General features: G+C 40.1%; 1 protein-coding gene and 2 long non-coding RNA genes across 6 annotated transcripts in view; 1 reads left to right on the top strand and 2 right to left on the bottom strand.

Moving 5' to 3' along the window:
* Positions 1 to 7026: 7026 nt before the first annotated feature.
* The window catches only part of rnf17 (ring finger protein 17), a 54169-nt gene continuing 35285 nt past the window's right edge, over positions 7027 to 25910 (top strand). For 2 of the 4 annotated variants that reach the window (XM_034109356.1, XM_034109355.1), the window contains exons 1-13: positions 7027 to 7158; positions 8157 to 8269; positions 15508 to 15602; positions 15712 to 15790; positions 16475 to 16564; positions 16673 to 16776; positions 16925 to 17093; positions 19119 to 19195; positions 20626 to 20700; positions 23193 to 23458; positions 23565 to 23654; positions 23797 to 23955; positions 24812 to 24983. In XM_034109356.1, coding sequence (XP_033965247.1) covers positions 7089 to 7158; positions 8157 to 8269; positions 15508 to 15602; positions 15712 to 15790; positions 16475 to 16564; positions 16673 to 16776; positions 16925 to 17093; positions 19119 to 19195; positions 20626 to 20700; positions 23193 to 23458; positions 23565 to 23654; positions 23797 to 23955; positions 24812 to 24983 — 1559 coding nt within the window. In that variant the 5' untranslated portion in view covers positions 7027 to 7088. The remainder of the gene's footprint in view (positions 7159 to 8156; positions 8270 to 15507; positions 15603 to 15711; positions 15791 to 16474; positions 16565 to 16672; positions 16777 to 16924; positions 17094 to 19118; positions 19196 to 20625; positions 20701 to 23192; positions 23459 to 23564; positions 23655 to 23796; positions 23956 to 24811; positions 24984 to 25910) is intronic. The other 2 variants (XM_034109357.1, XM_034109358.1) reach the window with 2 other exon arrangements.
* On the bottom strand, positions 9861 to 10623 carry LOC139435975 (uncharacterized). Its single transcript, XR_011645182.1, has 2 exons — positions 10570 to 10623; positions 9861 to 10206 (listed from the first exon to the last, which is right to left on the bottom strand). It is a non-coding gene; the product is annotated as an uncharacterized lncRNA (long non-coding RNA).
* On the bottom strand, positions 11663 to 13237 carry LOC139435974 (uncharacterized). Its single transcript, XR_011645181.1, has 3 exons — positions 13032 to 13237; positions 12284 to 12362; positions 11663 to 11795 (listed from the first exon to the last, which is right to left on the bottom strand). It is a non-coding gene; the product is annotated as an uncharacterized lncRNA (long non-coding RNA).

Here is a 25910-nt window from a genome sequence, read left to right as displayed (position 1 = left end):
TGTTCCTCCATCTGATTCATGTTTTAATAATGAAGGTGGGAGAGCAGCTCCTCAGTGAGCCAGAGACCCGATGGAGGAATGCGTCAGTCGAATCTGACAGATGTCTCCTCAGATCTGCAGTACAGTGTAGAGAGGAGACATTTCCATTGTGTCTTAAAGTTAACATTAGAGTTCCTGCTGCGTCAAAGTGATTTAGAGCTGCTTCTATATTTTTCTTGTTAATTTCTATAAAAAATATACCATTTTGCTGAAGTCAACACCTTAGATTTGAATGCTGGTAGAAAATGGTTGTTTTTGTTGTATCCGGGTCTTGTGATAAGTTAATCAGCCAACACTAACTTCTTCACAACCTCTTCAAGCTCCTATCGGCCACCCAGGAGGGGCTCTCACGGCCTCGGCCCCACCACAGGGCGGCTGACAGGTAAGAAACACACACACACACACACACCACACACACACACACACACACACACACACACACACACACACACACACACACACACATACATAAACAGTGTCACACCTATTCATGCTCTTTCTCACACGCACGGTCAAAAGTATCTCTGTTTTCACACACACTCCTGTGTAGATCCGAACCCTCTGTGCCGACCCCCGCCTCGCCCTGAGAAATGCCATATCGATGCTGAGAAGCAGGTCAAGCATTCTGTAAGTGCAGCAAAGTGAGATAATTGCAACAGAGACTGCTCTCGGCTTACTATTAAAACACCCCCAACCCCCCAAAATCACCCCGTCTCAACCCCCCATTCTTCAGACGTCATCTCACACAACATGCAAAACAACCTTCTCCTCCGAAGGCAGCGGCCTCTGGCGTAAAAGGCCGAGTGGCGGCGATGGTGAGCCGATCATTGGGAGAATGGACGGGTCGTGAAACGTTGATCGACAGAGCGATAGTGAGGCCGGCTAACGAGCGGCCTGATTGGTCGGATCTCTCCCTCTTCGCCTTGATGTGGATCTGTGTGATGTTCGATGGGCCGTAGGTCACAGAGCGGGTCTTTACAACGCACAGGCTCTTAAAGGGAACTCCCAACCACTGGTGCCTCGCCCTCTCAATGTGCCTTTGAGGGGATGAAGAGTTGAGAGTTCAAGGAAGTGTGACCAAGTGAACGTGTGAATGAGTGATCAAGCTATAAATATCAGAGAGGAAGGGGCGCAGGAGAGAGGGTGGCCGAAGGCACAAAGGGTTCACAGACCTATTCATAATAGGTGTGATGTTAGTTATGGAATAACTCCACAGACGTTGATGTAAGAACCAGGACAAACAGAAACCAATACAACCGTCCTGATCCAAACACAACCTGTGTAACATTTCAATTCCATGCAAGGCACACAGGTTTTTAGAGACACAACTCTTCCAAAGTCTCAATGTAGTCAGAAATCTCCCCAATCTCCTAGAGCAGCTTCAATGCTTTAATATCTATGTATCTCTGAGTTATGAACATCATTCTTCAAACGTCCACACCAATGTTGAGACGATGGATGACCTTCTACGACTTAACCTAACCAAGTAGTGTTGTTGCATTAAGACGGCCAACTAATCGGTGATGTTTTTGTTTTGTTTCAATTGACATTCTTAACTCCAAGTTTGACAACCCAGAATAAATATGTTCCCCTGCTGCAGTCTGATTAAGATGACAGTTGTATGGGGACATAAATATGAATGAGACAGGATTTCCTTCAGTGATTTGTATTCCAATGAATATGTTCGTGTTAGTCAGTGGGAAGCTTGAGAAGGGACGTGTCATTCTTGCACAATTAACAACACCTTGGTAAGTGTTGCTAAGTGCTGGCATCGCATATGAAAGTAGCATATGTCTCTTTGTAAATATATGCCAACAGTTCAGTAAAGGCTTTTTTATGATTCCTATGGAGTCACTTCGATGATGATCACACGTCCTCATTTCACGTAAATGAAAGAATGTAAACACAAGGTACTTCATTGAAAGGAACGATACAGCCTTCTTATGTATGATATGGACTATATAGCAATGGCACCATGCAGTATTTATTGCAGGACTATTCTACTGAAATGCATTAAAGTGTCACGTGTTGGTTGTCACTCAATGTATATTTGTCGAGCCTATAGTGAAGAATATATAGAAGTCATTGGCATGTCTAAAAGAGAAGTAAGGGCATTAGGACAGGCTATAGAGAGACCGAGACCCAAAAAGGCTGCTGCTGAAAACAGCCTCGAGCCATAAAAATCGCTCAAGGCTGTAAATTGTAAATCTGCACCCGATGGATATAATGGGTCCATTTTGAGGGTATTGTAAACAAATATGAAACATCCCCCAACCCCAATATCAAGAGCATCGTGCGTAGTGTGTAGTAATGTGGTCGGTTCACATAAAAAAAGAGCAGTCCTGTGTCTGTTTGTGTCAGCTGACCTGGATCTAATCATAACCGCTACGCTCAGGCAGATATTCGCCAATCAAAAAGAAAAAGTTGACTTCAGAGACGTAACAACAAAGAAATAAATGTGCTTAAAAATGCGTATACAATGAACTGAATGGATCTGCCTTACAGCCAGATGTAAGACTGAATTATTTCTCTTTGTTTGATGGCAGCTCTTTCTTTGAGCAGACAAAGAGAGGAAGGTACAACGCTAATGTCCTTTGCCGTCGCCCTTGCTCTTGCTCTCTTCATGATGCAACCAAATGGCCTTGGGGGGAGGGGGCTACCGCTTAAAGCCAATTCTTGAGTCTCCTGGACCTTACACGTCTCTTGACCTTTTTTGTTTTCCTTCTGACGGTCACGAAAGAGAGAAGATGTTTTTAGCACACCATGCTCACAAAGCTAGTGGGTCAGCGGGGCTTCTTCCATGAGTCAAAGGAAAACGTTCCTCAAACGGAAAAATATGTTTCCTTGGAAGAAAAACGATATGTTGGAGGTTTGCTGAAGTAACATCAATGGACTTGTTAATATATGGTTTGTATTTGACTCTTGGAGTACAGATGTCAATGTGTTAAATTCAATGTTACACTATAACACTACTTTAGGATCAGGGAAACAAAGGAATAGGAAGAAGGTTGTTATTTAAGTTAAGATCTTTGAGGTACACACACACAGACGGTTTCCTATAGACATCATCCCGTCACAATGAATGACCATGAACACTTGATGACCATTGTCAGAAAATCTGTGAGGTTTGCCAAAGTGACATCAATATTAATGGAGTATTTATAATGGACTTGTTAATGTACCTTGTGTGGTTCATCTGAGAGATCCTAGAAGATATTTGATTTATTTAGTGTCCATCCACTAAATAAATCATACCCAATACTACTTTGTGACCAGAAGGAGGGAAACAAAGGAATAGGAGGGAGGTTGAAAAGACATGAGGCCTAAAGAGAAGACCAGTGATGCTACCTTTAAAGAAAACCTATGTGGGGGTTTCAATCCAATCCACTTTATTTATATAGCACAGTTTAAAAACAGAGGGTTTGCCAAAGTGCTTCACAATGAACATAACATTATAATAAAATATAATAGTACACGAATAGATAAAAAAAGCACACATAAGAATAAATACAAGGCACATAAAGGCTATGGACAGACGGTGAAAGCATACAAACAGGTATGACATATGACATTTCAGGTTTGCTGAAATAACATCAATATTAATAAGTGGACTATTAATGTACCGTGTGTTGTTCATCTGAAGGGGTGACCAAACGTGCTTCCTTTGAAGAAAAGCTATGTGTTAGAGGTTTTCTGAAGTCACATCAATATTAATGAACTCCTTTCAAATGGACTTGATAATATCTAGTTATTCTGAAGGTTCCCAGAAGACCCACAGTTCTGAATCACAGCTGTCAATCTGATTAATTCAATATTGACCTTTACTTGTGAACAGACGGGGGGAAACAAAGGAAACGTACAGAGGTTGTTTTCCAATAAGACCTTTGAGGTACACACAAATACACGTCTTCCTATAGACATCCTCCCCTGCCGTAAGAGATGACCCACAATAAGTGAGGAAATAACTGGATAATAACAATGAACGGGCGGATGGTTGTTCAAAGCCTGTGAGACATCAGGAGGCAGCTAACGGGATAATGCAGATTCATTAAGAGCATTATAAATGAGTAAGTGCCTTGATAAGGGGTTTGGGGGGGGCAGGAGGGTTATTGTTTCTACGGAAACACGAGGGAAATCACCCGAGGATGGGAAGTGACCCACATTTGGGAAAAGGAAAGATGGGGAGCGACCCCCATTCCCCTAACCGGCACCCCCACATCCCCCCCTGGGCGGCCTGCTGATTGGTTCATTACACATAGTAAACACGTCTACTACCCCCCCACCCTGGTACACACACACACACACACACACACACACACACACACACACACACACACACACACACACACACACACACACACACACACACACACACACACACACACACACACACACCCTGCCCTGGTAAAGACCGATGGCCAGATTCCTTCAGTGCCCAAATTCATAAATAACTCCACACTCCTTCCATCTGCTGGAATTCAGACAGCAGGAAGGAGAACATATTCTTTTGTTTAACAGGAAGTAAATAAAACCTGTTCACAGACGAGGACAAGGGAATATTTCATACATTTAAAACACTTTTACCAATTGTTTTTTTACATTACATTACATTACATTGCATTTAGCTGACGCTTTTATCCAAAGCGACTTACAATAAGTGCGTTCGACCAACAAAATACAAACTTGAAGAAAACAGAATCATATAAGTACATCAGGCTTCAGAGAGCAAAAACATTTCAAGTGCTACTCAACTGGCTTTAGATGTTAAATTTAGCTTTTTAATGTTAAAACAATATTTGTACATGTTGCAAAATGCCGCCACTTGGGAAATTATTATTATTATTAACATTATTATTATTATTATTGTATTTTAAAATGTAATGTATTTCTTTTATTTTTTCAATTGCAAAGCCCTTCCCAAAATACCTTACGCAAAATATCAATTTCTTTCCAGAGTAACAGTGTCTTGGTGATTCTCCTGTTAGAATGTTGTCAAATAAATAAAGTAACTCAAAGTGTGCGTTCGTTTTCTTTATTTGTTTTTATGCTTTGTGTTATATATGTGAGTTATTGGTAACATCGGTCTGTATCTGTGTTGTTTAAACTTGTGCATTTTCTTAACAAACAAGTGGGTATGTCAGATACATGTGTAGTGTTAAACATCCTTGGGCCAACTGATCTGGGATGTTTTCCTGCCTCCCATTAGCAGACAGGTGTATTTGAAACCTGCAGGCGTTCTGACACCTCACACCAAGGTGGGTCTACTTTCTCTCCAGATCAACAACAGGAGCCGTATTTATTGGGACAGCGATGCAGAGGTGGGAGTCGAACTGTTGAAACACATGTATTTCAACTTGTTCTTCAGGGCTGTATCCTGCCAGCCTCAAATGGAGAGACCCCTGTGATGCGTTGCACTTTAATCCCCCCCTCCAGGGATTTGGATGAACGCTCTCTGAAGGTTAAAGTCCTGGCCGTGTTGCATACTACACAATTTACCTTTACCATCTGATGTCTGTGGCTCTCTGCTCTCTATCGGCTGTCACTTCCTGTTACTGCTGCTTCATTTGGTGGATGGCCATTGTCCTCTGGCGGTGTGATGCTGGATGGAGGAGAGGAGCGACATGCTGCCGCTCTGCTGAGGAGCCATGCAATTGGTTCAAAAGCAAACAAAAGAATATATCACACAAAGCAACATAAAATACACCTTTCCTCTCCATGAACATTTTGCACAACAGCTATTTTACACATCTGTAATTGATACTATCATATGCGTATATATGTTTCTGCTTTTGTAATATATATAAATATATGTTATATACTGTGAGTCTATATTTCTGTTGCTGTAGTATGTTGGTCTTGTATAGAACAGTCTAACTTATCTAGACCATTTTATTCTGAGAATGATTTGTGACATGTCCTTTATACCATCGATATTTATATACAGTATATACTTGCTTTTTATTGTTTTGATCTAACTATCCATCTACCCACCTATCTATCTATCTATCTATCTATCTATCTATCTATCTATCCATCTATCTATCTATCCATATATCCACCTATCTATCTATCTATCTATCTATCTATCCATCTGTCTTTCTGTCTATCTTTCTAATCAGATGAGAACTTACTAAAAGTAGAAACACAACATGGTTAAAACGATGTAAGCTTGCACTGTTTATTTACAATTAATCCATTAAGGCGTCAAACACATTGGTACAAAAAGAGCTTCCACTTCATGTAAAATAAGCATCTTCCAAAATGTCCATTCACCATCACCTGTAACCCAGAGATCCAAAGACAAAGGGATGAAGTAGAGATCTTCAGTTGGGTGAAATGTGATGCTAGCGAGGCTTACTAAAAGAAAGTGAATATTTGCACATTTGAAGATCTCTAGGCTATAATTTTGCCATCTGGCCTTTGTGAACCCATCACCCCACATATGACCTGTGTGACGTAGGCCTATGCTTTAGTGCCACCTAGTGGCCACCGAAAAGAGTACACCATTTGCACTTAGGCCATTGACTTTGTTCTTTATTACAGCTGCCAAGGCTGAGATGACATCAATACTTTTTTTCAATCAAAATAGCTGTAGCAGATTATGTTTTAGCCTTTTATCTTAAGACAATTTGCTGGTTGGTATACTGGTTATTGCCAGCCGAGCTAATTTATAGCCTACGTGGTTAAAGACACAATTCTTAATGATACAGTCGATCAAAAAGGGGTAAAAAAATAATGTCACACGAGATTCAAAAGTAACACTGCACATTGATGAAGATTTATATTTGAGAAAAAAACATGTATGGCATTTCAATAGATTCATTAATGTGAATTAAAATAAAGTGTATTGTAATCAATGTTTATATTTTGTGAGTTTGATAGGCTGGACAAGCATAATGTACACTGCTGTTTTTTGATTAAAACAAATTATTCTCCATTATTCAAGGTGGGACATTGAACGCACCTGAACCACGTGGGCAGGTGACAACGACGACCGCACCTTTCTGGTTTTCAGACGAAAGAAAACCCCTCTACACTTTAAATACAAAATGATAAAAAGAGGCGATAACCCCAGCGCTGAGATGTGCACGCTATGTGAAGAAGCCTTTACTCTACCCGGTAGGAAGTTTACAGTCCTTTTCTCTTAGTTTAGAGCTCGCATAAATCGTGTTTTACGATAACTTAAGCTAGTTGAAATACCTAAATTCGTCTGCTAGCTAGGAAGCTAGTACTAGCTAGCTAGCAAGACAGTAGCAGCTAGCTAATAGTTTTTTGTAAATGTTGAAAAGTTTGATAATTTAGCACTATTACGCATATGTGACATTAGCTAAAAAATGGCATGGCCGAATTGGACAGTTTTGGTGTGATTTATGAGGAATATTAAGGGTGTTGAATCAATTTCCGACATTTTAAGGACTTCAATCGACTTTAAAATCGAATAAAAAAGTACAAATAAGGCCACTTTCTGGTTAAAACTGACTTTTTTAATCCTACAAATGTCAGAAATTGATTACGCATCCTCAATATACATTTATAAAAACACCAAAGTTGTCCGAATCGGCCACGCCATTTTGTAGCTCTTGTCTGCATAATGCATGCTAATTAATGCAACTAATGCCAATTGTGCAAATTGCAGGTGCTCGAAAGTCTCATAACGAGTATATTTATGCATTTGAAGCGTGTTAAATGTAACGTATCATATCAAATCTGTCGATTGAAGATTTTGTCCCTTCTGCAAAGCGTGCTCAAAAAGAGCCTCAACACATGGCCGAAACTCAATAGCTTACATGGCTAGCAATAGCAACGCAACGGACACGTTCTTTTGTAGGAAACAAGTTAACAACCTAAGTATCCAGTGCGACTCGAAACCTGCCCTTTGAACTCCGAGTAAAATATTCCCCATTATTATTTACAAGCAGAAAAAGTTGCTAATAAGTTTTTGGTTTAATATCAGGAATATTCAAAATTGCTTTGCAAAATGACGGGGCTAGGGGCCAATTCAATTAACACACATTAGTAATATCACCTTTTATAAAAATGCATTCCATTTTGCATAAATAGTTTACACTGTAGTTGCATTATTCCTGCTTATCTTTGTGTGTTTTCCTCTTTTTCAGAGGACGAAGTTGAAGGCAACCTCCCTCGTGTGCTTTTATGTTCCCACATCTACTGCACATCCTGCCTGCTGTCCATTCAAAGTGACGATGTCATCAAATGTCCCGAGTGTAAGGTAAAGTGACTCAAGTAGGGACCAAATCATCTCATAATTGAACTAAAGTCAGAAAAATCTTTTTTTTCTATTTTTGCCTGCATCCTTAAAATGTAGCCATTGTAACTCTACCAAATTGATAGTAAATCATTTGTTTTGTGAGTCTAATCAGAATTTCTTTATTCGTCCCTAAAATGGAAAATGTACATTGTTACCGCAAAGTATAGATAGATAGATCTATACTTTATTGATCCAACTTTCTTTTTTCTTTTTCATTGCAGCAGCATAAAAAACAAGACAATGTACATAAGAGTAATTAAGACACAAGAAATAAAAAGTCCAAAAATATTTCTGAAATACAGAAAAACACAATATATGTGGAAAATATACATGTGGAAATACAGATATAGATGTAGGCAGGTAAAAAGAACACTATTTTATATTTTTATATATATATATATATATATATATATATATATATATATATATATATATATATATAAATTACAACTTACAGAAGCACACATTCAGGTGGATAAGTATAGCAGCAGTAATTATATCATAAAATAAGTGTAACATTGTAGAATCAGGTTTGGTATATATTAAAGAAAATTGACAAGCCGAAGAAGCAAATAAATGTCACATATTCCCTCTATAAATAATCATAGCCCGTTGGTTACTTTTGTTCACAATGTAAGTAGGGGTGTAACGGTATTCGTACCGAATATTCAGTATGGGCCCTTCGGTTCGGTACATTTGTTAAAAAAACATGAAAATACAATGACAAACAAGTCTTAAAGAGCTTACGAAATGAAGGACAATACTGTTCTTATTACGATAATATATATAATATTATTAATGGGAAATCATGTCATTCATGACAATATGCCCGCAGTATTTATAAATCGTGGTTTATTACAACTTTCCATGCTCACTTCCGATGTTACACGACCGCTCCGAACAAAACAGCTTTCGCCGGTTAGTGACGTCACGCACGTCACGAGTAGAACACCTGTTGAATAATACACTACCTCTGTGGCTGATGTCGGACTCTGGAGACAGAATCGAGTGACAGACAAGACTCATTTGGCGGAGATCCGATGCGGCAACAGAACACAGACTGGTATACATTTGACTTTAATTCATAGAGATTCTCAATAAATAGTAAATCAATAATAATACATCGTAATGTAGCAGGCAAACTTGGCTCAGGCAACAGAACAGAGACTGGTATATACATTTGACTAAAATTCAGAGATTCTCAAAAAATAGTAAATAAATAATAATGACTCTGCTGAAATAACCAGTTTAGATACATGTAGCTGGTCAGGCTGTTGTCAATTGACCAGCCAGTAGATATTAGGCTGGAATGGTTGGCTGGAGAGGGGTTTTGGACACTTCAGCTGGCCAGGATGGCTGGTTTATCCATCTATCACCAGCTTATGTTTAATAATAGTATTAAATATACCCTGCTGGGAGCTTACCAGGATTCCAGGTGACCAGCATACATTAAATACTGGTATGATTATTTAAACAAGAGAACATAAATATATTACAAAGATTCATTGTGTCATGTATTCTGGTATCTACAAAATAAAGACATTGTATAGTGTTCACAATAGTATTTTAATTTAATAAATAGCTAGTTAATATAATAAAATACACAGTAACAATACAATAATTATACAAATAACAACCAACCTGCAAATCAACCTACACATCAAAATAAATATATTATCTAAAACCGGTGCATTTGATTTAAAATAAAAGTAATACATAGAATTCAATATTTAAATGGTAACAAAAACCGTAACACTATGTATGATAAGAACAAGGCAACAAAGAAAGTGTTTGTTGTTTTTCCTTGTTCATGTCCATAATGTTTCCCGTTGTGTAGCGTCCAGCCTTTCCCAATCTGGCCTGCACTTCTGTCTGTTGAAGCCACTTCTTGAAGCAAACTGAAAAGAAATGTACAGATATAAGTACACTGTAAAAAGAAAACTTAATATTTACGTTAACATTTGGGCTGCTGTGGTTGCCAGAACCGTTAAAGTATAATACATTACAAATTACAGTTGGTTGGCATAGAGTCTAGACGTTACAGTCAACAATTGCTTATGGTGAATTACAATGGCAAAAACAAATAGAGCTAGTGTACACGGTGCAGCTGTATTATCTGGGAAATAGAAGAATCGGATCAGGATTCGGTATTGGCAGACAATCAATATCAAATGAATCGGATCATTATTAGCATCTGATCACCTTTGTCGACTTGCAGCCTAAATACAAAGATAACTCCACTCCTCTCCTACCACTCTTACCTCTAATAAGCCTTGGTAGAACTAGTGTCCGAGTCATAGGGTCCAGAGGCCTGTCCTACGAAGCCGGTTCAACCTAACCTGGATATGTTTGAGTTAGCCGGTTGGCCTAATCCAAAACATACATGCTCTCGCTAAACTGTCCTACGACGCTGGTTATCAAGTGGATCGCTCAAGCCAGCCGTGTCCTATCTAGTTATGTGCGCGTTCACATGAAAGGGGTGGTATCTGGAGCATTCGACCAATCACAAACATGGAGAAGCGTACTGACAGCGCAGCGTCATACTTCCTGAATGAAAAGTGCACTTTAATACTAGTCAAAAATGAAGAAGTTAAACTTTAAACATCCATGACTTAAACACTTGATCAGGATAAAAGCCACAGAGCTGCACCTGCAAGGTGAATACAGCTGGAACAGAACAAGTGTTTGAATGCGTACATCAACAGGTTCAAGATATCACTGCCCCGTCTAACACACCGTCTGACTTTCATTACATTTGACTCGAGTGTTTCCTCAACTTAATGTGTTGCTTAAAATAATACTTCTGCATACAGTATGTGACACTGTGAGTGTTGCACGGCCAGATATGGCTCAGCTGACTCAGATCAGGAGATATGTGATACATTATGAAGTGATGTGCCGCGGACTGTACTTAATGTTACTCTGATCCGGTTACTGATGTCGTGGCAGATATTTAAGTAAGCTTTCTTAACGCTAATGTTATAATAGTCAGATTGCTCTGAAGATGGAGGTGATATTCTATTAATGTTCACACAGTCAGTGATTTTTGCCGGCCGTCTTTCCTGCGACGGCAGCTTTTCTGTATTTCCTTTCTCCTGTAATATGACTTGATCGCTTTAAACTCCGCACACTGAGCTCTGATTGGTCAGCAGGCGGTGCTTTCACTGAGTTGAGCTCTTAGCTTGCAACCTAACCTGCTCCGGGGCAGTTTAGCCGTTCAGCATAAGTTACCATGGAGATCTAGCCCGCTAAAAAGAGAACCAGCTTCGTAGGACCGGAAAGCCGGAGTTTTCCCTGAAGTTAGCCGCGAAGAGAACATCCTGCTTCGTAGTACAGGCCTCTGGACTGACTGAAGACATGTGGAACAGAGGACAGGCATGGTTCCATGTACAGGAAACTGGAACTTTGAACAGGTGTTTTCATCTTTTCTGCCTGAAGATTCACAAGTTCTTGATCAGGTGTTTGATGTGGGCTGGCATGATCCTTTCTGCAGCGATAAATAAAGAAAACAAAGATTTTTTTTTTAATGATGGTAACAACAATAATATTAGTATAATTATGTATATAGCTAGCACTTACACAATTGCAAAGTGATTCTCACAACAAAAATAAAGAACAAAACAATATCAACAATAAAAAAACAAATTATTACAGGAATGTTGAGACAAATAAATGTTTTTTCAGTCTTTACAATGCACTGTCGGAAATGACCTTCCAAAGGCTAAATTCAAACTCAATACCATAAATAACTGGGTACCAAAGTGCTTTACCTGATAGAACACGCTCCACACGGAGCAGCAACCATCCGCTCGGCCTTTTGCTGCATATCATCTCCTCCCTCTATCTCTCTCTCTCTGGTGTTAGGTTTCAGTAAATCTCTACTATCCAATAAAACAGAAATTCCCCAAAAAAATCATATTAAAAAAGTTAAAAACAATGACTGGCTGTTGGCATTGAAATGGATTAGAATCTCACCTTTTTCCTGGATGTCAGGAAGGCCATGGAGTCGTTCCCTTCAAGTCCGCAACCAGTCATAGGAGTTCAAATGCAAAGCCTGAATGATGACAAGAGCGAGAGACATACATTTTACAATTATATTTTTAATTCATACCAGAGCAGTGTGTACAGGCCCTGTACGACATGCAGAGAACAGATCAAATCCCCTGACAGACTCACACACTTTGGTGATGTCCTCATCTGATAATGTTTCATTTTTTAGCAGCAAAGTAACATTACTCAAAGTATATGTCAGACCCAACTCATTTACAGTATGTTTTGCATCTCCTCAACAATGGTCTGTATAGTTGAGTAGAAAAAAACTGTCCCTACAATTTCAGGTAGATTAACACACATTTGTAAGAAAAGTTTACAATGAAGCACAAAACCCCTCTTTGTATTAAGCGAGCTGCCACAGAAAGTGCAGCTTAACATGCTAACCTTTGGTGAGCTACAGTAAAGCTAACTTCATGCTCAACACAAAATCTTTAACGTGCATTACATTGACGATTTTAAACACAACTTAACTTTCTCTACTTGTAAGATAACGTTTAGTTAACTTACCCTTAAATAACTACATCACGTTTTTCAGTGGAAACACAAACTGCAGAAAACGTTAGCTGCTAACTGTTGTTAGCTAAGACAGCTAGCTCTTAAGGGAAGTAACATAGCCTCATGGCAAACGTAAGGTTGAGTTAACGTAACGTTGTAAGAAAGCAAAACGAACCTTCGAGAAAGCGTTTACTCTCTCTCCTTAGCGGGCATTGTTGATTGTTCGAAACACGATCTCTTGATGTGCTGCCCCACACATCGTCGGTTTCATCGACCCCGGGTTACCTGGTCTAGCAAACGTCCGCCTCGTACGACGCACTTGTTTTGTCCATATACGCAACATTTGATCATTTTTTGGCCACAAAAACATCCCATAACCAGATGTTGAGACTGCCCCACATTAGTGTTGCACGGTGTACCGATACTTAAAAGGTACCGCGATACCCTTTCGTTAAAAACGGTACGATTCCTCCGTTTCATTAGTATCGGTACTTTAAGAATGACGGGGAAAAGTACTCCCGTGAAAAAGCGCCGTTTTAATAAGAGCCGTGTGTGTTCAGCGCTGTGTGTTCAGCGCTCTGCTTCCACTCCCTGCACTGCAGCTGTGCCTGCAGTCCCGCTCCTCTCAAGCACGCTCTAAGTCCCTCCCCTCTCTCGTGCACGCGGCCACGCGCTAGCTGCCAGAGCATGTGAGAAAACGAGAAGCATGGCTGCAAGTGGGAGTGCAACTGCCGCTGCGCCTCGGCTTGTTGACAAAAAAGACGCCAGAAGTCTGTGAACGGGCCGTTCAGGTGTTCAGAGCAGAGCTCCCTGTCGGAGCGGCAGAGCGTGATGTGCACTGAAAAGTGTTTGTCGCAATATTATCGTTGAGCAAACTTAACTAGCAAACTAGCATCACTATCTGCTAACGTTAGCTTTAGCCTTCGTTTTCTATTCGTTTTTTTCATAGGCTATAAACGGAGGTAGTATAAGTATATATCTTGTACTTGAGTAAAAGTAGAAGTACCCGGGTCTTGTACTTGAGTTAAAGTAGAAGTACCAGAATGTACGAACAATCCTGCAATCAAAATGTTCCTCAAATAAAAGTACAAAAGTATTATCATCAAAATATAGTTAAAGTAGCGACAGTAAAAGTAGAAGTGCTCAGGTCTTGTACTAGAAGCACCAGAGTGTAGGAATACTCTGTTACAGTAAAAGTACTGCATTCAAAATGTTCCTCAAGTAAAAGTATTAAAGTAGCGACAGTAAAAGTAGTCATTGTGCAGATTGGTCCATTTCAGAATAATATATATGATGTGTTTTATAATGATTGATCATGAAAGTGTTCTCAAAGCTGGTAAAGGTGCAGCTAGTTTGAATCTTGTGGATGTACTCCAGGTGGAACTAAAGTCTGATTTAACACTTGATTATATTTTACATCATTCATCCACATCTGTGAAGTAACTAAAGGGATTAATACATGTAGTGGAGTAAAAGTACACCATGTACCTCTGAACTGTAGTGGATTAGAAGTACAAAGTAGTAAAAGAAACATTGAAATACTTAAATAAAGTACAAGTATCTCAAAATTGTACCCAAGTAGTACTTGAGTTTATGAACTTAGTTACTTTACACCAGTGGCTATACAGATAGAAAGACTAAGCCTTGCACAGAGGCATGACAATACATTTTCAAAATGCTCAACAGTGCTGCCAAAATGTTAAACTCACTGCTACACAATTAAAATAAATGCTTTTATATATATTTATATTAGATGTGACTCTTTGGGGTTTCTGTTCTTAGTAACACTGCTGCTTTAGTTGTTCTGCTAAAATCATCTGTTATTCCTAATTTTAAAGCCGATATTCCGAGTTTCCCTTTTTTTAAGAAAAGTATCGAAAAAGAATCGGAATCGCAATTCTTGACTTGGTATCGGTATCGAAACCAAAATGTTGGTATCGTGACAACACTACCCCACATCCCCATACAACATATCGCTTGCCAATTATTCTTGGCGTCTTATTGCTGTGCATCCTTTGTCGTAATATTTGGCCCTTCAATGCATTCAAACGGGACTGAGCTCAGCTGTGTTCCACTCATGACGTCACCGCCGGAAATGGCCGAAGTTGATGTTTCCGGCGCAACGAACGATTGTTACTAACTGACAACTTTTGTATGCTGTTATAATCGTGATTTATTAAAAATAGATCAATAATAAAAAAATCATATGGCACATTCCACAATACAAATGCAACCTCTATCATATACTAAGCCCACTAACAGGTGCTAAAAGCATTTCGTAAGCTCTTTAATGTCAAGCTGGCTGCTTAGGTGAGTGCTAGTACAGTACAGATTATTTCAGTTCGTCGAAATGCTGCACCTTAATGTTTATTTTATTATATTTTGTATTTATTTGAGTGAATACATTATTCAGTTTAATAATTAAAAAACCCCAAAAAATATTTGTTTTGCGATAATTTTTTCTGCTTTACCGAAAACGTACCGAACCGAGGTACGTACCTAACCGAAATGTTTGTGTAAATCAGGAGGTGCAACATGTGGTACTGTACAACTCCAGGCTGTGGTACTGTCATAAGGATACTGAAGCATCAGTTCAAGGATGCAAAGGTGGTATGAGATGTCAATAAATACATAAAGTTCACTTCCTGCAGGTGGACTCCACCCTTCCTGAAGGTGGGGTGTTTGGCCTGAAGGAAGATAGCGGAATCATTGGCCTCATCTACACCTCTAAACTTAATCGGAAAAGGTAAAATGCTGTTATACATCTTAAAATTACCTGCAGTATTATAGTTTTTTTTTTTTTAAAGATATTAGCTCCTAACCTAACTGTTTTGTTGTCTTATTCTCCTGAACAGCAGGAGATCAAGTTATCGCAAAAAGGACGAATCATCACCATTGAAGGACATTAACACCAATACCGAGGATGTTGAGCAGGTAGATTTGTTGCGTTCACACCAAAAAGAGCCGGAACTCAAATGAGTTCACGAGAACCTTTTCACCCCCTTTTCCGTCCCTGCTAGAGAGCAGGTACTTTCGTGGGAGAAAAAGGTTCCTATGTCTGATTGGCTGGGCGGATTGCAAACCACGCCCCGTAAAACTCCCCAAAAGTTTTGTGAAGCCGCCATTTTATTATCCCCGCATTAGCATTATTAGCATTAGCCCAGCGCAGAAACGCAGAGAGACTAACTTATGGCAACACAAAATAAAACATGGGAGCGGTGGAGATGAGGAGGTGTACTCGGAAGGCTTCAGTAGAAGCTGCTGGGACTCCCAGCAGCTTCTACTGAAGCCTTCCCCAACTCCGGGGACTTCGGGTGGCAGTATACGCCGTGAAGTAGTTTGCGGCCTGCCAGTGAACTCAAAGCAGAAGAAGAAGAAGTGACGTCAGCGGCTTCATTTGCCTAATCCACCCCCAGGGACTTTTTCCGGTGTGAACGCGATCTGTACTTAGTTCATGAGAACTAAAGAGTTCTGATGAACCTTTGTGGGAAAAGTACTGCCGTGTGAAAGCGCCTATTGATGTGAACCTTTCCAGTCTATGGTGTGAACCCAGGAGTTTCTAGGTGGAAATGAAATCAAAAAATATAAAATAACTCCCTGTTTGTGTGCTTTATTCAGTCAACTGATATTGAGAAGATTAGAACGGCGGTGGATGAGGCGTTGGTCCAGGCTGCAGAAAATCATGCTCTTCTTGACAAAATCAATGAGGTAAACTTCACACACAATGTAGGGCTTGATTTTAGACGTTGTTATTGACATTTGAATCGAATAAGTAATTAACAAAAACTATATTCTTTGACTGTTTCATCTCTGCAGACTCTTAAGACTGGTCTGACGGATCAGGTGAAGAGGGACAGAGCTCGGCTGGAGTCTGAGATCACGCAAGCTGCAGACAAGGCTTCACAAGCCATTCAGAAGTGGTATGGATGTTATCTGTTTTCTTCAGGAAACAATTCATATGAAATCTGTAAACATACACTTTTTTGTCTTTGTTTACTTTATCTTGTTAATCTTACATATCAGATTTGTTCTAAGGATAACGGAAGCATGTGATTTCTCTGTCAACAGGAAGGATGAGCAGATCAGTGAGCTGACGAAATTAAACGCTCGATTCTCCACCGGTAGAGTAGAATTGTGCCGCGTCCAGAAGAAGATGAAGGCCCTGGAGATTGCCATGCAAATGGCCAGAGAAGTACGCCGTGTCCCCTTTCTGGAGCAGTACTGCACCCTGGATAAGGTATGAACATGTCAATTAAAGGGATAGTGGAAATTGAACCACAAATAGTTTCGTTTTAACTTATATACAAGCATAATTACGTACCAAAACAATCACACCTGATTAAAAAAATATAATAATTGCCTTACGCATGTTAGAAGCACTTTATTGCAGCTTCCCCGAACTTTTTTAGAAACGAAATGATGAGTCAGCCAAACCGGAAGTGAGGAAAACTCAGGAAGACGAAACAATAACAAACCACGGCGTCTATGCAGAATGAACGTGGAAGGGCAAATATACCAGACAAAGAAGAAGGATTGTACGAGGTATCCAGTGATGATAGCGAGTCAGAAACATCCTCTCGGCTTTCCTGCGAAAATGTAGTTTTAGGAACTGAATCTGAATCCGGTTCAGTAAGCGACGATGGTGAGAATATTGAGCCAGACGATGGACCATTACGTCCTTATTTGTTCGAGCCCGAGGAGATGGAGTTAGTTCACGGCATGGGCAATGGCGAGGATGACCAGGACCAGGCGCCAGACGATGCACCCCTACGCACAAATAATCTTGACTGGTAGGTCCCCAAGCATAGCTCACGCTAGGCGCTATATTATATATTGCAAAAGTTGGCATGCATGCACTGTAGGCCTATGGCTATGCCCGAGGATGACTGCATGTAGGGTACATTTCATAACATACCAGGGTCAGGTTCACATAAATTATCTTGTCACATTTATTATTGTATATGTAACAGCCTTATGGGCATTAATTACATGAATAAATGTAAATGAATTGTATACTAGCATGATATACAGCTAGAGCCAATCGGTCTTTTGACGTAGTATGGTCCTAATCCTAGGCTAGCCAGGCTGCCTGTCAAGTGTAGGCTGTACTCACAGTACTGTTAGTCTATCATGTCTATATGATGACTGTAGTGTACACATTCGACACTGTACCGGATTATCGGATGACGAGGCCTCCGGTCGCCTAATCGACAGGCAATAAATGGCGTTGTACACAATGGTACAGGCTAACGATGCATTAAATCAGCCAGAAAACATAATAAAATACTCGTGCCTCGTCCAATGTTTGTGCCCGTCTTCCTTTGTTTTCGTCATCACCCGAAGATTCCCGAAGTATTTCGTTTCATTGAGAGGGCGTGGTCGGGAGCAGTAAAATTGAAAATAAAATGAAACTAGGCGCATGAAATTAAAAAAAATGGTTTATTATGCTTATTTTTAATAAAAATACATAAGTTAAACCCAAAATTCGCGGATTTCCACTATCCCTTTAAGCATACAATGTAAGGTCCGATGCCAACGGACTACTGTAAATGCACGTTGAGTCTAACGGCCCGTCTACACTACAGGCATCAAAAAATCTTGAAGCTGGGCGTGTCTGAGGCTTGGCGATTTCTCGCAACCAACAACCAATCAGGAATCTCCCGCCCCCGGCATACAAAGCAATAGCAATGTTAAAACGGAGTAAACTGGATATAAAATCCCCAAACAGGCGAAAACCTACCAGTTCCACCCACTGTCTCTGCCTCCTCCCTCCATGCCTCGCTCCTCCGGTCTGTATCCCGGTAGGTGAACAGAGACTGATAATACAGCACCGGGCGATTCACTACCGCTCCATTTTTTTTGAATATGAGGAAATTACCTGCGTAGTCTCTCCCAGCATACACGCGGTTTGATTGGCTAGCGCTTGTACTGTCAGATTTGCATACGCATGATTTGATTGGCTGATGCCAAGCATCGAGCCTCAAAAGTTGAACATTGCTCAACTTTTGATGCTCACGATGCTTGCAAAGCCACGCTCCGCTCTCCACAATGCAGTTCGGCGAAGATTCAAAATCAACTCCGTCACCCCATTCAAGTGAATGGGCGAAGCGTTGAAAGCATTTTTCGATGCCTGTAGTGTAGACGGGCCGTAATGCAGGCTTTACGTTCCCCTTCCCACAACTTCCCCATTTAAAGAAATGCATTTAAGCAAATTGATTTGAAAATACAGCTTTTTAATAAGCCGCTTGTTTGTGTTTGACAGGTTCTGGAGACATTGCAGGCCCCTGTGGATGAGCAGTCCTTCGATGTTAAATGCATCACTCTGGGCTCTGGATTGAGGTTGGTCATTTTATGCCTGATGGTTGTTTGTTTTATGTTGGACCTAGGGGTGGGCGATATTGAAAAATATAATATCACGATATTTTTCAAGCAGTATCACGATAGACGATATTTATCACGATATTTTTCAATGTCGATTATTATGGTTATTTTTCAAGTTAACAGTACAAGCACCTACAAGGTAACACAACTCAAACAAAAAGGAGTAACAGACCAAAATACCATCAAGCTGGTTTTAATTCTGCAATGAATCCCTGAATGAACAATTCAACTGGAATGTTGATATGGCTTCCTCGGTGTTCAAGTAGGTAGGCCACAACCTACACAACAAACGTTAACACTGGTTTCTTCACCAAGTAAAGTGCACTCTCTCGCTAAATAAAATAAAATATTCAAGGCACAGTTTCTCAGAATAAAAATTAACTTTCTGTTTTAGGTAGCACTAGCAGTTATGTTTTACTCTGCTTTTCATGTTTATTGTAACATCAATAAACATGAAAAGCAGAGTAAAACATAACTAAGTAAAACATCAATGAGGAAAAGTCAATTAAAATGTAAACTTTAGACTTGAAGTGCAATCAAAGACTTTAACATAACTGAACATCTGTTTCAAAAGGGAAAAACAATATAAATACCTTATTGATATAATAAAATATAAGCCAACAGAATCAACCAAGACAATAAATGAAGTGCAATACTGTCTGAATCCTGACTAGACGGCTTGGTTTTTACTAACCGTTATCAGTATGTTGTTACTTCGGCATCATTTTGAAACGTGTATTGCAATTAAATCACGGTCAAATAGGTTAATTTTGTCGTAGTTGGTTTCCACCACCGTATTTACATGGAAATAAGCCCCGCCCCCTCTCCAGCGCCCTGTTTGAATGACAGGAGTAAACACAGCTGACAGCCGCGGAGTTGGTTAGGGTGAGAATATTCGCATTTCGTCAGCATAACGCAGTTCAGAAACCACTGTTCTGACGCTTTTAAAGCAACTTCGAGATTTTAACAGTATCAGGGGCACTCAGGCCATGGTGAAGCCCCGAAAATAATTGTACGTTGTACGGCCGCCGTGAAAATCCTACCCCTGGTGCACTATCACGATAGATATGTTATCTCTAAAAAGGCATATCGTGAAGACCTAACATCGTCATATCGCCCATCCCTAGTTGGACCTGATGTGTTATTTCACCATTGCATCAGTATGTACATCAGGGCTATTCTATCCGGCCCGCGGGCCAAATATTGCCCGTGATGATATTAACAACATAGTGTTGAATATCAAAATAAAAGATACATTTGAAATATGGATGTACTTGAAACAGTTTCTGCCCTGCTATTTTCTTATATAAATGAAGCCAAACAAAAATAAGAGACAGGCTTTGACCTATAATGTTTTTATTTATATGTATGTTTTGTTTGTTTTGTAGCAGTGTTTTCCAGATCGATTGTCTGAAACCGAGTCTGGCTTTGTCTCTGGCGATTGAAGTCGGCGACCCAAAGCTGTGAGTTCCTAAATATCTCTAATGTGTTATTTATTTAAGACTCAGTTAGGGTTCAAAGTCTCTCAAATGCTCTACTTTTTCTAAGAACAGGAAATGTAAACCTCAACAAAGAGCATCATTACACAGCATTTGTTTTTGCCAGTCTGTTGACCATGAGGAGAGTTTCTCTCTTCTGTTCAACTTCAGATGTCTCCATACATTGTTGTTAAATACATGCTTCTACTGTAGGTTGCTGTTGTTGAACTTATTGTTGTAGTTTTTCTATCTTAAAGGGCCCATATTGTTACAAACACATGAACTCCAGCAAGAAAAGTTTACATTGCTTGTGTTCAATGTGGAGCCCTCTGTGTGGGGGATGCTCTTGGTTCTGTACAATGATGAACAGGAACAACCTACACCAAGCAATACTTAAAATCTTACATCTGCTGCCTGTAGTTTTTGTCAAGTCAATGTGTGTTATGTAGGCCTGTCGCGATAATCAATAAATTGACTTATCGTACGATAAATAAAAATGGACTCGATAACTTTTCTGAGCTCGATAAATTGCCGTTTACATGCGTGTTTGTTTACATAAGGATGTGACCAGCACTTTAGCCCGGCGCGCTGTGAGGGGCGGGGCCTCACACACAGCCCATGACACAGCCAGGTCAGGACACTCTGCGTGCAGCAGTGTAGCAGCCAAATTAATAATATAGAGACAAGCCGGAGACAACGTGTGACTTACTCGAGGGAAATTTGAAGTTAAATGAAAGTGGTTGCAAAACCTAATACCAAATCTCCGGTGTGGGAATATGTCAACGAGGCGAACCTACGGACTTGAATGAGCCGGGCGGTGTGTCGCATTTGTTTTAAAAAGGTAACGACAAAAGCTAGCAATTAGGGGTGCAACAACTAATCGACTTAATCGATTACAATCGATTACCAAATTAGTTGCCAACTAATTCAGTCGTCGATTCGTTGGTGACGTCATCACATGTGTTTTACGCGCTGTTAAGCTCCAACGTTATTGGTCTTTTTATCGGTAATGGAGACATTTAAAAAAGATGTCATGTATTATTGCTACAAAAACATTATATCGCAGTCTTAGTGTCGCCAACTGGTTTCTAATATGCAAAAAGACAAACAAATGCCTCTATGATGTATTTTAGATCTTTCCAATCCAGACGCGACCTCTCTCCCGTCTGTGTCCGAGGGGGCGGGGCAGTTTACACACACGCGGCTGCTACATGCAGACACACACACACACGCGGCTGCTACATGCAGCCACACACTGCGGAGATGGCGGAGAGAACGCGCTCCGAGGTGTGGTTAAACTTTACCCGTCTCGATGCTCGTTGCCAAAAGTGCAATAAGTGTTCAGCATGTAAGGGCGGTAACACGAGCAATTTGTCTAAACATTTATCAAAAGTGCTCCACATTCAGACGGAGGAATGCACCGGGTTCCACTGTCTTTCTAGCAGCTCTGTAGCCCCGTCCACGAGCAACGTTTCCACGTCAGGTGTTCTGTGTGCTAGCAGCAACACACGGAGTTAACTCAATTATACAAACATGGGTTAATGATTAGAGGAAACTGAGTTATTTATTTTGTTAAAGTTTCAGCTATTCTGTTTACAGTTCTGTCATCACATTATTTAATACGATTTTTAAAACATTGTTGTTTCTTTTGATGTGAAATATTATGTATTTAATTTAAATAAAAAGCAATGTTAATTTTGTTCAGAATATGTTTAGTTAATTTAATAATATATGCATTTTTGAATCAAGTATTCATCTTTATTGTCTTCATTGTTAGTTTCCACATGCCTAAAACAGCCTCAAGCTAAATCTAAAAGTTGATGGCTAAATAAGAGCGTTTGAGAAATTGTGCAAGGCATACAGTAATAGTCCGAATAGTCGATTAATCGTTTCATTAATTGATAGATTAATCGATTATCAAATTAGTCGTTTGTTGCAGCCCTACTAGCAATACGACCAACCTTAAACTGCACCTGAAACACAACCACCCCATTCCGTTTCCCCAGCTGGGAGCGGCAGCTGGAGAGCCCTCACCTTCCCTACAGTTTGCGATCAAAGATGCATTTGCCCGACAATGCAAACATGTTGGTGTTCCTCGCTCGAAATCTTAGAAATACAGATTTGAATATGGCCTGTTGAGGCATCTGGGTCTTTGTGTGGACAGTGGACTGTACACTTGACTGCTATTTTAAGGAAGGTGTTTTTACTGGAGACAATGTGTGCTCATATTTATGTATTTATTTATATATATATATATATATATATGAGAGAGAGAGCTCTGTTTTCCAGCCCGAGTCTATTTAATTGATTGTTTTGGTTGTGTTTGATTTTAATTAATTTGTTATAATTAAATGTATTTGTTTTATTTATTATATATAATTTATATATTTGAATATTATTTCATTTGCAATGTTGAATGTTCAATAAAAAGTTCTGTTTGAAAGGATGTACTTGAATTATTATTATATATCTTTTAGGTTGTCTGAGCCGCCGAGCAGCTTCAACAGGAAGTCCTCGCTGCAGCGTGCAGAGGGCCAGGACAGAAACTATAACTTTCCCTCTGGCAACGACCTGCCCACTCATCCAAAACAAAACCAGGAGAGCCCGAAATCTCGCAGTCCGTTATCCCGAGGCTCCTCTCCGATTCCCCTTGGCAGTTCCAACCGTCCTCGCCAGAACGACACGTCGCACTCTATAGATCCAGACGTAATCATCGAGGAGCTGTACAAGCAACAACAACATGGTGTGTTTTTGATTTAATCAATGTCACATCAGAACATGAAGTTGACTGTATTTGAGGCAGAGGAGAAACCTTAATATGTTTGCCAATGCTTTCTATTTTGCTGCAGCTCCCCAACCCACCGGCCCTGAGCTGGCTAGTGACGTAGGGAGAATCCAAAGGAAAAAGATAAATCAGTCTTTTGGCAATCAGGCAGATTGTAGGGATAGTCAACTGTTGTATATTTTAATGTTGTATGTCTGTAACCCAATGACCTGGATTTTAAATGTCTTTTCTCTACCTACCCTCTTGATTCCTCTTCCCCCGTTCCTTCCTTCCTCTCTGGTTCTCCTCTCTCCTAGTCCTCCAGATGGTGATTGTAACCCACATTGTGAATCCAAGTCACTTCTACGTCCGCTACGAGGCGGAGAACAGCGAAAGTGAGAACCTCTCCGAGAAGATAAACGTCTTCTGCAGCAGAGACAGTTGCCACTTTACTTCCAGTGACAAAGTGGAGAACGGTGTGTGTTTTGTGTCCTTAACACGGCAGGCAAAAATATAGTTTTTCATGCACTGGTCAATTTTGAGATTTTGTGGTATTTTGATTCCATAACATGTTTTCTTTCAGGCTTTTGGAAGCAAAATGTAAAGTACACATTTAGGTGTTTATTGTACTATAGAAAGCATCCCTACTAAAAACTTGGCTAAAATTGATATTTTAGGGCTGTTGACTGTATTTCCTGATTTATGGAGTGATAAAAAGAGATATTCAAAGTCCCTTCTGTAAAAGCCTTGGATTCTAATGTGACTACAAAATGAAACAAGAATTTTGAACCTGGCTTTATCCAGTGTTCAGAATTGTGTTCCTGAAATGTGTTAAAATATCTGCATATTTAATGAGATAATGGATAATTTGCATATTTAAACATGCTATTTCAGAAAACTTGTAATACAAAAAACAATTGTCTTAATGTAAGTAATTAACTGGAGACATTTCTATCTGATATCTTTAAGTTAAAAAAAGTACCCTATTCACCTGTAGTGCCTCGCCTTAAAAAAGATTATGAAAAGAGAAAATATCAAGTTATAATTTCAAGTTTAAGCATTTTCCATGTACCAATGAAAGTGTATGGTTACAGGCAGTATCTTCACTTAATTATAGTTGAGTAAATCAAACAAAAAGTATACTAGGTACACCCCTTTGATGATACATTAATAATTGTAACTGAGCACAGATATATTGATGACATATTAATAATAGATATAAGACACCCTCGTAATCATGTAGAGAATACATCGCACCCCCTCATCCTCTCACAGTGGAGTAAAACTGACAGTGCTTGTGATTCAGCTTTTTGTCTCTCCGCTCCTCTCCAGGCTCCTTGATTTTTGCGAAGTCGAAGGAGGGTCTGTGGTGTCGGGCCAGTGTGGTTTCAGTCCTGCAGATCGGACGTGCTGATGCAGGGAAAGATTGTCCAGTCACTCAACTGGCCAGTGTCCGAGTCTTCTTCCTCGACTCTGGCCTCAACATACGCCTCCCCATACAGAGGTACTACACACACACACTCATGGTGGACATAAGGCACCTGTGTTTCCTCAAGCTGCGACAGAAGTCATTATATAGTGTAAAAATGTATCTGTTTTAGCTTACACAAAAGTTCTGTTTCTAGTTAAATCATAGTCTAAATTCCATTTACTGCCGCAATCAAGTTTGACTACAACCTCTCTGAAGCACTGGACAGAAAAACTAAGGCCAATCCAATCCCAAACCGCCCCCTACACACTACCTCTCCGTTCGCGCGGAGGGTCCGCCATATTAAGGGCTGTTCCAAACCAACGAGTGTGGAGGGGGAGTGGGTTATCAAGCCCTCAAACAGCGAGTCTGCAGCGGTGCTGACTGGAGACCGGTCTCTGCCTGACCGGAGTCACGCTGTGTGTGTCTGTCAGGAAACAAGCTGTTAACAAGTAGTTCCAGCAAACATCCACTGATAAACTGCGATGTTAACAACCTCATGATGACCTCATATGTTTTAACTTAGGATCAAACCTGTGTTTAGTCTAGAAAAAGCTAAATGAGTGCATTTTATTATAAAGTTGTGTATATTTACAGACCGTTGCAAAAACTAAGAAGCTTATAAACATCAGGTTTAAAACTAAAAGAGCTTTGAAACACAATGAAAGATGTTTGGAGTTTTATTTGAGTTATTCATTTACATTTTTTGTCAAAGAGATGCTGATTTGAAACCGTTGTTAGATACAGTTACGGCCCTTCCTGTTTCTGCCGGAGAGAGGAGAGGCCGTCCCAAAGCTTGCTGCTGTGTTTACTCCCTTAACCCTTAATGGAGGGAACTTCATTCAGCTGCGAGTGTGGCTACAGACGGAGTTCACTCCGTCACGGAGGGGTAGGGTCGAGGGGGTGATTTGGGATTGGGCCTAAATGTAGCTTGGCACTTCCTACTTTTCCAGCCCGAAAAAT

Source organism: Pseudochaenichthys georgianus, chromosome 21, assembly GCF_902827115.2.
Source record: "Pseudochaenichthys georgianus chromosome 21, fPseGeo1.2, whole genome shotgun sequence".
Classification (NCBI taxonomy): domain Eukaryota; kingdom Metazoa; phylum Chordata; class Actinopteri; order Perciformes; family Channichthyidae; genus Pseudochaenichthys; species Pseudochaenichthys georgianus.
The sequence above is the reverse complement of the archived record's forward strand: the minus strand, read 5'-3'. Positions and strand labels throughout refer to the sequence as shown.